Raw genomic sequence first — 12,580 nt, forward strand, 5'->3', positions numbered from 1 at the left:
GTCAATGTTGGTGTCATTAAACACACCTCTCCAGCAGCCAAGGGTGGTGTCGCCCCTGAAGGAGCAGCCCACAAAACAGGTCCCAGACGTCCAGAGAAGGTAGGCCTTAAACTCAGGTGTTCATTGCTTGGGGAGAGGGAGGTAGGCTTACTGGGTTGTGTAAGGCATATGAAGTAATATGAGATGATGCAAATTGCAGGCATTGAGGAACTCATCAGTAACGGCCTTCACTGGAGCAAACGCAAGTTCTGTGATAATCCAAAAGTAGGCTGTTTGGCATTTTTTCACAAAGCCACATCCCACGTGCACTCACTGGAGGAGCCTGCCACAAGTGTAGTGGTCCACTGAGATGTCACATACTGAGGGAAAGGGGGGCTCTAGTTCACTCTCCTATGCCTGTCTCACTCCCATATCTCAGTAGAATTAGTGTAGTATGGGTTAATCTCAGTTCTTGCACACAAAAGCTTCAGGAAGTTTTACTTCCAGCCTCTATTACTTCATTATTGTTCCTTCATTGTTTCATAGAATCATCATAATGCTTTGGGTTGGAAAGGACTTTCAAAGGTCATCTGGTCCAACCTGCCTGCAGTGAGCAGGGACATCTTCAACTAGGTCAGGATGCCCAGAGCCCTGTTCAACCTGACCTGGAATGTTTCCAGGGATGGGGCATCTACCACTCTCTGGGCAACCTGTGCCAGTGCTTCACCACCCTCATTGTAAAAAACGTCTTCTTTACATCTAGTCTAAATCTCCCGTCTTTTAGTTTAAATCCGTTACCCCTTGCCCTGTTGCAACAGGTCCTGCTAAGAAGACTGTTCCTGTCTTTCTGATAGGCTCCCTTTAAGTACTGAAAGGCCGCAATGAGGTCTCCTGGCTGCCATAAGGTCTCCCTACCATTTCCTCTGGCTGTGCTTCCAGGAAGGAACTGTATGGGAACTGGCTCTGGAGGACTAACCCTTGTGAGAGTCAGAGAATACTCTGACAAGTGTGGCGCCCAGCTTGTTGAGCAAGTTATGTGGTGGGAAAGGCTTTTGATCTAATCCATCCAGGGCACTGTTAACAACATCTTCCCTTACCTGAGGTGACAGGGATAGAAAGCTGTCTGCGTGTGCGTGTATGCAAATGACTCTGTCGGCCATTTGTGAGTTCTTTGTTTTTTAATTGCAGCCCAACTACCAGTCACCAATTGCTCCTCCAGCACCTTCTCAGCCTTCAGTGCCTTCCCTCTTCCCGGCTCAGGCAATGCCAGTGATGTCTATGACATCTCATCACGTTGCCCCTCCCCAGGCCAGCACGGGTCCTCAAACAAGTGTCTATTCCAGAGGTACCCCATACCCACAGTACAACTTGGGCTTGATTCCAGCAACCGTTTCAGGGCCAGGTAAGCACTGTGGGACAGCCATGTTCATTCTACAGGTTTTCTTAGACTAAAGCCTTCAACGTGGATGGCAACTCTGTTGTACTTGCAAAGAACAAGTCAGCTGTCTGAGAGGCTTCTCACTGCTTCTGCCACGTCTAGTTCTATCAACTGATGGTGCACATCCACTGATACTAAGCATACATGGGGAGGAGAAGCTACAGCTAACTTTGTGGCTTGTGGCAGAGTTTGGCTGATGTAGCCTGGGTTATGGGGCATATATGAATGTTCTGGGGTATGGCTTGGAGAAGGGCAGACTTACTAGCATGAAGGAGAGCATCAGGAGTGGTTTGTGCATGAAACAAGTAATGCTGGTACACTCTCTCATTTGTAGCTGTGTCACAGTCTCAGCCATTTGGACCATCGGGAGTCAGACCTGTTGGTCCTGCTCCCTTCCCCAGCCAGCCTTCCCTGCCAGGACAGTCCATGCCCGTGGCATCTCCTAGTGTTCCACCGCCTGGACCTGCCCTCTTCACTCCGGCCTCAGTTCCATCATCTCAGCTTCCTGCAGCTTGTCCTCTCCCTGTGGCAAGCCAGTCTCCTCTAGGTTTCCCTTCAGCACCTTTCAACTGCCCCATGAACATGGGTTACCCTCAGGGAGGTCCTGGAGCTCCATCTACTCGGGCCCCGCCAGCAGCCAGCATTCCTCCTCCTCCCACAGGTAAGTACTGCTTGTATGACTTGTGTCCAGGACACTCTTGGATGAGATCTGCAGTACATAATGGACATGGACCTTCTGAGGTCTGATCTGTCACCGTAAAGGCTGGATGCGGTGCTGGGGCTAACCTTACAGACACACTGTGCTGAGTCAATGACAGTCTTGTTCAGCCTGTTCAGCTGCTCTGTCCCCCAGGCTGTGGTTACAAGACGCTGTCTCTTAGGTCCCCAGCGCACCTCGAATAGTCATCCACTCCAGAGGCATCTGCTCTGAGTAAAAGAGTGGTGGTTCCCAGGGAATGCCTGGTAGAAGGCTTGCTGATCTTGCCCCTTCTTGCGTAAATTGCACAAGAAGTGCGTTTAAAATGCTGGCAGAGCAGGGGCTGCTTCTCTGTCAATGGGATACCCCTTGCTTAGCATCGGGGTAAAATTCCTCTGTCTACTATGCTGTAGTTCTCCCTGTTTTCCTGTAACCATGGAATGCCTGCCTGGGAGTCACTTTTGGATTCCTCTTTGGAGTGCTCCTTCACCTCTGGGTCTGTAGTTTGAATCCAGCCCAGCCTGCAAGTACTGTGAAGTCTGTGATAGCATGATGAAGAAAAGGAGAGTTGTTGGACCTAGTTCCTAGTGGATGGGCATTCCTTCTTTCTATTTCCCACAACATCACCGCATCTAGTGCTTGTGAATTACTTGCTTGCTGTCTCGGGACAGGTTTAGCCGGACTGTGGAGGTTCCCTAACCACAAGGCTGACAATCCTTAGCTTTTTGAGCAGATGCTTCTCCAAGCCACGTGTATGCTGAGAGGATGAACTGAGGCTTTGAGGTGTGCCTCCACCTGGAATCCTTTGCTGAGCTGTGTTTAACCAAGGATAGCAAATTCCACTGTGTGGAGTCTGGGGGGACTACACACAAAGGCTCTAAGCTAAGGCTGGACAAATTCCTGAAAAGCTATCACGGATAGCAGTCCAGGGACATTACTCACTGAGCAAAAGCTGTTGATGATGATGACGCTTCCACCCTGCCTTGATTTTCAGGTTTCTTCCCGTGGCTAGATACCCACATGGATCATGCAGGTAGTACCCAGAGAAGCCTCCAGACCTGTGGGGGAGGCAATGTTGCTGCTTCCAGTGAAATGTGGGGAGGGGGCGCGCACGTTTTATTGTGTGTGCATGTGTGCATGCTCATTGCTGTTTGTTGTTTCCTTGCATGCCTGGGGAGCTATACAGCTGGGGTTGTGGACATACTTGTCTTGAGGATGAATAAGTGACACCCGAGGATATTGAGAGTTAAATTAAAACACTGTGCTCTTGCTGATGAGCTTGGGTACAGAAAGCAGGGGCTCCAGCTTCTTCCTTCTCTACTTTCTTTCAGACCTGGAGGATTTAGAGCATTCTTAGTCTCTGTGTCCCTTCAGGCAGTTGCTGGGACAGCAGGACAGGGTAGCAGCCCCTTTTCCTTTCTTGGTTCTCTAGTCAGGGAACAGGCCAGTGGTTGTTTCCTCCCTGTTACGCTGCCAGCCTTATGCATGGCTTTACTTGTACTCGTGTTTTCCGCAGGTGGTTTGGAAGACATGATTCCCAGCATGAGCAGTGGTGGAGTAGAGCTTCCCAAGCAGAATTTGGGGGCTTTGTTCCAAGGGAAACTGGAAAGCCCTTTTGACCATAGTTACAGGGCAAGGTTTGTCTTCTCAGACCATCTGCTGGAGAGGATTTGGACCATAGAGGTTTTCTGACTGATGCTTTGTACTGATTTCTCTGTGAGATTCATTGATGATGGAGCGTAGGTATCTTCCAACCTATGTTGTCAGTGGGATAAGGCTCAATGTAGGCTGCATCTGAACGGTGACTGCTGCTTGCGCCAAAGACCATGTGCCAGGCACAAAAGATTATCTAAGGAGTCTCAGCTTTGTTTAGGAAATCTGAGTACTCAGTAGTCACTTAGACCACCAAGCAAGGCTTGCTGTGTGGAGTGGGACTCTAGAAAGGGAATTGTGCCCTCGGCAGAGAAACAAAAGACCCTAATGTTTCCCTGTTAAAGGGAAGATGGCTCCATGACAAGGATTACAAACACTTCCTCAGGCTGAAAGTGCTCTGTGGGAATTTGCTGCTGGGAAATTTTCTTCTCCTGTTAGCATTTACCCACAGTTTTAATGGCAGCGTATGGCATGCCCAGATCAGCAGTGCAACTGGCTTTCTTGAAAGTGCTTTCTTGTCTGCTATTATTGTTCTGGTTTTGATGGGTGCTTTTCTTTAGCCTGGAAAGGACTATGAGATCACTCAATCTGACTGACAAAACTTGCTTGCTTTCGAAATTTCTGAACATGATCTGAACTGCTTATGACGCATTCTCACTAGCACAATGAAGAGAGATCTCCACCTGTTGAAATCTCACGCTCCTGGAGAGCATCAGGGACAGGGTGAAGAACAGCAACATGTTGGCTGATCTCCTTTCTGGCTGGGATAATCCCTGACTCCAGCCTGTGATGGTCTTGTTTTTTCTAGGGTTGGTGAGAAATCCTCTTTCACAAGTAGCATAGGCAAGCTAGTCAAAGTTTCATCCCAGCAAAATGCAGCAGGGTCCTGTTGTCTCAAGTCTGATGATTAAGTGCCTGGCTTCATGACTGTAATTTAAATAGCTGTTTACTGTGAGGATTCAAAGTGCCACTGGGTTGGAATAGTGCCAGGGACTGCCAGGCCACAGGCTTGGTGGGGGCCAGCAGAGTTTTAGGGCACAGAATCCCCAAGCTAGAAATAAGTGCCAACTTAATTAAACTACTGATTCAAACTCATCAGAGAGCAAGTCTTGAAATCATGGGAAAAGGGAGGGCAAAAAGAGGCTGCCAGAATTTTAATAATAAAGGTAATTAAAGTAATGAAGCACCTTTTGCATCTTGCCTCTGTGATTTTTAAAGCTCAGTTCAGGATCAGTGGCTCATTAAGTGTGGCACTGAGCTCCAGCAATTCTGATATTGCCTTTTAGAATTATGCCACTTTCTCACAGATTATTTCTGTCTCATGGGCTTGAGGTTATTAATACTGGGGTGACAGAAGAAGCACTGGGATTTCATCTAAAGATGCATGTACCCTTACAGGACAGCAGCAGCAAAGTAGAATGAAGTGTGGTCACAAGTCTTTTAATGTCATATTGTCTCATGGATTTTTAATTACCTGGACTGAAGTCAGAGGGTAGGTACGACAGAAGCAATTGCTGAGACACCCCTCTGCTCGCAAGGCATCTACTGGTTAAGCCTATTACCTTCTAATCGGGAAGACAGCAAATTTTGCTAAGCTTTGGTTCCGAACATGATTTTGGAAAGAGATTTTTACCTTTTCCCCCTTTTTATCATAGCCTTGCTGTGGACTACGCTCCTGTCGGTGAGAAGCCTGGTCTCACCAGGAACGTAGCCCTTGCTGTGGTACCACAGCACTAGATTCTCCGTTTTGGGAACGTCAGGAACTCTGTGAACCCTAATGTGCACACACATGCAGGCCCTGACCAAGTTTGGGCCTGACGCTGAGGCTGACTTCTGCAGCCTGTGCTGAATGAGGAGAGCCTCAGGAGGTTGCAAAAAAGCTTTCTGTGTGGGAGTGGATGTGTGGATGTGGATAATTCAATTGCATCAGACACTACCTCATGACGCCTTTGTATGTACTCAAATGCTAAGAATGTAATTAAGAAAAAGAAGGAAGCAAGGGCAGTTCTTGCAGGCCCATGAGCTGGGCCTGCAATTCCTCAGCTGAAATGGTCTGAAGGTGCAATGATGGGGGAGTTGGAGCCATGGGCCTTTTTGCTGAGGAGAGTTCCAAACCATGCAAGCAACTATGAATTGTTGCTGCTGCCTCATTCTCAAAATCTGTCATTTGTGTCTTGTTTTCTTTCCTGGCAGCTCAGGAGCCTTGGACTGATCCCTCTGCTGTAAGAGGAGGCCTTCAAAAGAAAAGGGTAAGCTTTCAGCTGCAATATCAACACATATTTGGTTGTCTTCTAGCCAGGAGCTCCATGCAACAGGTACATTCCTATAAACACTCCCTGTCACACTCAGCTGTTTTCATTCCATGTTGGTTGGTCTGTCTGCTTCTGCGTTACACACATAGCTAGGACTGGAGTCTTAAGTCATCTCAATCCTTTGCCATCCAGGCTCACATGCTGCTCTTCAGGGAGGCTCTTTTGTAACATGGTTATCATCTGTGATGTTGCATCCTCTCTCAGGTCAGTACTTCCCAAGCTGAATACAGTCACTTGTTGCTAGAAATATGAATCCCCTTGCCCATACACCCTTTTTTTAATAGTGGTTGGGGACATCGCACTCACTTAACACCTGACAGTTGGGGGCAGTATTTGCCCTCGGCACATTGAGACCCACAGTGATTTTTCTGATGCTGATACCAACTCGTAAGGCACTTCTGCTGAAAGGTGCTGGGACAGGTGTAGCTGTGAGCTGCCTGACATGTTGGCCCTGCTGCTCTCTGCCTTGTAGTGACTGCACTGGAAGACCTGTGAGCTGAGCTCTTTTGGAAGAAATGCTCTCAGTACCCCATTTCTATCACTTGCCTGCTGGCAGGTGTGACAAGAAGCTTCTTTGGCACCATTCCCACCCCCCACTCCTCTTCTTTAGCTCGGAACAGACTTCTCGCCCTTTTTCTGGCAGCATAGCTGGGAACCTGCTTCAGGCTGTGCTCACTGCAACAGGATTAGCCTCTTGTTAAAGCCATCTCCTTTTGATCTAGCCCTGTCGAAGCGAATCTGTCCTGACTCTCTGGCTTAGCAGGGGCATGATGAAGTGTTTGCAAGAGGATTCTCCCCCCATGTCGTGGGATTTTCCCCGACACTTGCTCTGTTGGACACTTTACTGCTGCTAATCTCTACATTCAGGACTCGTGCCGTCGCAGAGCCAAGGCGGCTTTCTGAGGACCAGTGCTTTCAGAGGCAACAGATCTGTTTGATCGAACAATTTGAGGAGTTTCTTGCTGTCGCTTTGACTGTTCATCTAGGATGCAAGATGAAGGGCCCCATGCTCTGAGTTGGGGGGGTGGGGTGGAAAGACAGGGATGTGTTACACATCATCTTGAGAACTGGGTACTCTGCAAGTTACAGAGGAAGTTGAATAACTGTGGAGAGTGTAACCAACCCTCCTTCCTTGGCCTTAGTTTTCTTGATTATTTTTGTTTTGTTTTCTTTCTTTTTGCTGACAGTTGCCTGAGAAATTTACTCCACCAGCCCCCATCACAGCTCCAGTAATGAGCCTGCCAGCTGAGGCCCAAGGGATTCATCCTCAGCTGTCCAGGTTGCAAGAATCTGTCCAGTCACCCCCTGGAGCACCCAAGGAAGGGAGCCTGCAGGTACCAGGGAAAGTGGGGTGTTCCCCAGCCACTAGCTCCTTGTCATGTAGAAAAACAACTTTTGAGATTCTTATTACTTGGCAGCTGCAGGGCTTATGTTGCTCCCTACTCTTAAGACATCTCTGCTTGAGTGTTAGAGGAATTTCCGGGATAGAAAATGACACCTGGGTATGGCTGGGAGAGAGGGAGGGAAGCTAGACAGGCTGACAGCGTGCTGGGAGTTGGGAATCACAGAGGCCCGAAGCTATACCACAGTTTAAAGATGATAATCCATGCTTCCAGATATTCTCAGAGTTTGCGAAGGGGAGAAGTTCTGTTCATAGCTGCGGGAGAGGAATCTACCTGCTCTAGCCTTTCATGATCCTGCTGCATTCATTCAGCTGCTTCTTCCTCTGTCAGTATCACCAGCTACCCGTGGAGAAGGTTGAGAGGAAGGAGGTGCCCCCTGAGCACCAGGCTCTGAAGACCACATTTGAAGGGTTGGTGCAACGCTGCTCTGCTGTCGCCACTGATCCAGTAAGTCCTCCTCTGATCATTGGCTTTTTTGCCCTCACAGATGTTTGACTACTGTTTGTTGGTGTATGGCTTGTTTACTCTGTGCCTTCTGAGACTGCAGTCTAGCAGTTTCTGGGAGATAACCTAGAGGTTCCCTCTCTGGACAGAAAGGCCTGTTGGTTTGGGCTGAGCACTTGGCTTACATGAGGGTTGAATAGCTGGATTGATACAGCAGTGCAATGCAACTGAGCTCCTAAGGCTGCCAGGCCTGCCCCAACATTGCCCAGAGGCAGGTACTTCTATCCATGCTATCATTTATGGTATCATGGTGAGTGGATTATCCAAGGTGGGTTAATGGGGCCAGTCCCCTTCAGTACTCACTCAGGCCCTTTCCTTGGTGGTTTCCTAGGGTGGCAATGATATATTCCTCTTCTCCTCAAGGAGACCAGGAAGAAGCTGTTGCTTAGGTCAGCCCAGATGAGGCTGCCAGTGTGCCCTATGAGTCACCTAGTGGAGGTTTCTCAAGCTTTGGAAGCAGTCACTCTGTCCTGTGGTCTGCAAGCACTGACAGAAGGGAGAAGTGACTAGGTTGGGAGATGAGAAAAGGGGCAAATCCAGCTTCCTGTCTGGGGGAGATAATGCGTGCGCATGTATGTGCACAGTGAGGGTATGGCTGGCTTGTATCACAGTTCCCTGTCCTCCTGGCAGAGGCTGAGATGCAGATGAGTTGTAAGATGCTGTGGGCAGTACAGAGAAGGGGAGGGACTGAGCGAGATCAGCTTGGTTCTGGGAGAGGTGGCTCTGAAGTTCTCACAAAGCTAGCAATACCTGTTTCACTTCAGAAAACCCGAAGGAAGCTGGAGGATGCATTGCAGCGGCTGGAGTATTTGTATGAGAAGCTCCGTGGGCAGGCGGTAAGTAGATAACGCCATTCCCTGTGGTCCAGCCAGCTTCCTGATCCCACCTTTACACCGGGCTATGGGCCTTGGTGTCTGTCCCAGCGTTACCACCAGCACACATCTTCTTGAGAAAGCTAAGGGAGAGATGAACCTTGCAATGTATCTTGAATCCAGGCAGCCTTATCTCTGCTTCCTTAATCTTGGCCCAGACATAGTGTAAGGAAAATCTGGGGAGGTGTTTGCAGGGTGTTTTTACCCCCAGGAAGTATGCTGGCACATAGACAGCTTCCATGTGGGGACGGGCAATTGGGGGTAGTGGCTAAGTGTGAACCTAGTGTACCCTCTGGCTTAGAAAACTCTGAAGCTGCTGATGCCAATTGCTGCAGGGATAGGTATCAAAGGAAGAATCCTTTTAACATACACCCTTTCCCTGAGTGTCCGTATTAGGCCTGAACAGAGACAGGATTCTGTGCTAGATGGACCTTTGACCTCCTCAGATACATCTGATACTCAGTGCTGAAGTGTTATTACTTAAGTCCTGCCTTCACTGTAACCCAGCCTGGGTATTAGATTAGTGTTTGTTGTAGGCTGGGAAACCAAGGGAGGAAGCAAGCTATCCTTCCTGCCAGTGCTTGGCTCTGTACATGTTGTCTGGTAAGGCTGAGGTGGAGAACAAGGGGTGTGGAGGGAGGGGGTGGTCTGTGTTACAGTGCTGAGCATGCTGACTCATTTCTGCTCCCTTCCCACAGCTCTCTCCAACCATCCTCATGGGGCTCCATGAAATTGCCCGCTGCATTGAGGCTAGGAACTACGTACAGGGTCTCCTGGTTCACACCCAAGTGGTGAGCAGCAGCAGTTTCAGTGAGGTATCTGGTTTCATGCCCATCTTGAAAGTCCTCATGACCATGGCTGGCAAGCTGAATGTGTGAAGTGTGGAGCAGCTGGAACAGTGCAGACTGAGAGCTGGTGGACTCCCTCGCCTGTGCTGCAGGCTGTGGACTCTTCTTCTGACTCTGGAGAAATAAGCCTGTGCCAGTGCCTGGAACTGTGCTGACCAGCACACCTGGCCCCATCCACTCTCCAGACAGCCCACTGGTGCCTGGGACTCCTGGAAACTGTTCTTTCTCTCTCTTCTTCCTTACTAGTCTGAGGCTGTTTCCCAGCCCAAGGATCTCAATTTCAGGCTGTCCAGGTTGCACAAAGATTCTTCCTCTTCCCTGTATACCTGGCACAAAGGGGAAACTTCTTCCCTCCCAGGCTGACAGTGCTTTGGTTTTTTTCCTTTTTTTTTTCTTCCCTTTTTTATTAGGAGACAGACAGGGCTGGGCTGACACCTGTAGCATCACCAGTCAGAAGAGCCTAAGGCTCTGTTGCCTGCTGCAGTGTAAACTCCTTGCGTGATAGTTGGGCTCCCTTAGGACTTGAGCTGGGGTGTCCCTGCTCTTTGGGCCACAGTGAGGATCTCACCTCCGGTTCGTCTTTTCATTCTTATCCTTGACTCACCCCCTCACCCCTCTGCACCCATATCCTGCTACAGCTAGGGCTAACTACTGGCTTGCTCTGGACTAGCTTTGGTTCTCTCTCTTTTCTTCACCCCGACCTCTCTTTTCATAGTCGAGTTTCCCGATTACCCTCTATCCCCTCTCCTTTATATCTTTTCCCTCATCAGCTGCAGGCTTGAGCCCTTCGTGTTTCAGGCCTAGGGCTGATTTCCCCCTTCCAGCTCCTGCCAGGAGTGCTAACAGGATGGACTGCTCTGTGTGCTCCTCCCCAGAGCTGGTGGCATCCTGGTTTGGGGCTAAAAGCCACCCTCTCTGGCGTCTGGCCTTTTTCACTTCCTTTATGCTAGCACAGTTGACCTTTTGGCCACTAATGTTATCTAAAGGCTTCCTACAACGGGCTCTTCAGACAGTCTAGGGACTTTAAGAGCAGCAGGGATTGTTCAGGTCGCTTAGAGAATCCCCTCGAGCTACTTTGACCAACCCTGACTTGAGAAAGGGAAGATAGCTCGTTGCTCTAAGTGTAGTCATTCATTCTGCCTACACTAACAGATACGTGCAAAAGCGGTTCTCAAGGCCCCTTGGCACTGTGGTGGTCGGAATATGCTGCAGGAGGTGATGTGGTCAGGTCTGGAGGTTATGGCTTTGCTGAGGCTTTTCATCACTACAGCATTTCCTCTGGGGTAAAATAGATGAACGAAGCGTATCTGTCCTGGGGAGGAAGTCTGGGAAGGCAGATGGGATTTTAGGACACATCTGTATGTGTATCTTTCCCTCTCTTCTCTCCTTGCATTCCTCTTTTCGTGCTAACCAGACAGCATAATCGCTGGGCCCTAGCTGGGAATAAGGCTTCTTCCTGACATTTGGCTACAGCCAGCCCCTGCTTTCTCTGCTTGCTGCTTGAGTGATAATGATACCATGGGCCTGTGGTTCAGTGACTTACACAAATCAGCCTGCTCTACCATGAGACTTAGGAGGGAGGAGAATCAGAGAAAGTGGGGAGAGGACACACATCCTCTCCTTTCCAGGTCAAAGTGCCTCCTTGTTGCTGCTGAGTTGTTCCTATTGCTGCGGTTTGATGCACTGAGAGATTACACAACAGTGAAATAAAAGCTGTGTTTGTGATACTGCTAGCTTTTTTTGGAAGGCTTGTCACCTCTGGCTACAGGGTGCTTCCCTCAGTCTGCAGGGCCACCCACTGAGAGCTGAGTTCCAACTTTGATTAGGTGGGGCAGTTGAGATCAGTGTGGGGCAAACAAGGTTCTGGGCTCTGCTGGTGTGGGCAACAACTGTCCTGGTGTGATGAGACCTCAGGCCTTACCCAGTCCCTAAAGCTGCAGGGTCAGAGAACTTGTCTTCTCCAGATTGCTCCCCTCATCTGCATCAGCGACAAGAAGGTCCTCCAGGATGGCTGAGGTTCTCTTGGAATCAGAGCAGTATTGGGGATTTTAGACTTGACATCAGGAGCTGGAAGTTTGTCAGTAAGTAAACAGAGAGCCCTTGATGAGATCCTCTCCTGTTGGAAATCAGTGTTACACCACCGAAGACATGTGACGTGTGTGGAAATCACCATTGAATTGTCACTTGTTACCATTACTTAGTAACTTCTGAATCTGTTGGCTGACTTCACTTAAGCTTTTAAGGAGGTAAGAAGGCTGAAGTGACACATTGGTGCTGAGATAAAGTCAGGGAAGAATTAAACTGTCTTCTGCCAAAAGACTGATGTAATATTAAAAAAAAATTGTTTTCTTTTTGCTGTCAGCTGGCTGGCTAGTGTGTGTGTGTGTGTGTGTGTGTGTGTGTGTGTATATATATAGGCCAGCCAGCAAACATGAAACTCTGAAATGTGCAAGACCGTATTACCTGGCCTGTGGTTGGAGGACTTGGGAAGAAGTAGGGGTTGAGGAAGATTGTTTGGAGGGGGACGATCTGAAGGACCATTGCTAGGGAGGCACCAGGGTTTCTGAGAGTTCTGGAGTGTTAGGGACACCACACACACAGTCAGGGAAAACCAGCCTTTGTTACTTCCGCTGCTGGTGGAGGCAAACACCAACTGTAAGGGACTCTTGCAGAGATTTTGCAGACTGGTCTGGGAGTAGTTAGCAACCAATCAGGCCTCCCAGCTGTATCCCATCAGGGAGCTGCAAGCTGGTTTTCAAAGGCAGCAGCACTTATGTTATGACCTCTTCTGATGCTGCACAAGTGAGCAGGTAGCCCTGCAGGCATACATTTGCTTATGTATGTAAGGAAAGTCCTGTCTTTCTGAGATCATTT

At 49.1% G+C, this 12,580-nt stretch overlaps 1 protein-coding gene across 1 annotated transcript in view; it reads left to right on the plus strand.

Moving 5' to 3' along the window:
• SEC31B (SEC31 homolog B (S. cerevisiae)) overlaps positions 1-10,075 on the plus strand; it is a 28,544-nt gene extending 18,469 nt beyond the window's left edge. The window contains exons 19-27 of the mRNA XM_010138298.1: positions 1-99; positions 1,288-1,381; positions 1,752-2,078; positions 3,109-3,147; positions 5,961-6,016; positions 7,267-7,413; positions 7,813-7,929; positions 8,751-8,822; positions 9,557-10,075. The exon at positions 1-99 is cut by the window's left edge and continues 10 nt beyond it. Of these exons, the coding sequence (XP_010136600.1) occupies positions 1-99; positions 1,288-1,381; positions 1,752-2,078; positions 3,109-3,147; positions 5,961-6,016; positions 7,267-7,413; positions 7,813-7,929; positions 8,751-8,822; positions 9,557-9,736 (1,131 nt within the window). The 3' untranslated portion in view covers positions 9,737-10,075. The remainder of the gene's footprint in view (positions 100-1,287; positions 1,382-1,751; positions 2,079-3,108; positions 3,148-5,960; positions 6,017-7,266; positions 7,414-7,812; positions 7,930-8,750; positions 8,823-9,556) is intronic.
• Positions 10,076-12,580: the final 2,505 nt, after the last annotated feature.

This window comes from Buceros rhinoceros, unplaced genomic scaffold (assembly GCF_000710305.1).
Source record: "Buceros rhinoceros silvestris isolate BGI_N320 unplaced genomic scaffold, ASM71030v1 scaffold606, whole genome shotgun sequence".
Classification (NCBI taxonomy): Eukaryota; Metazoa; Chordata; class Aves; order Bucerotiformes; family Bucerotidae; genus Buceros; species Buceros rhinoceros.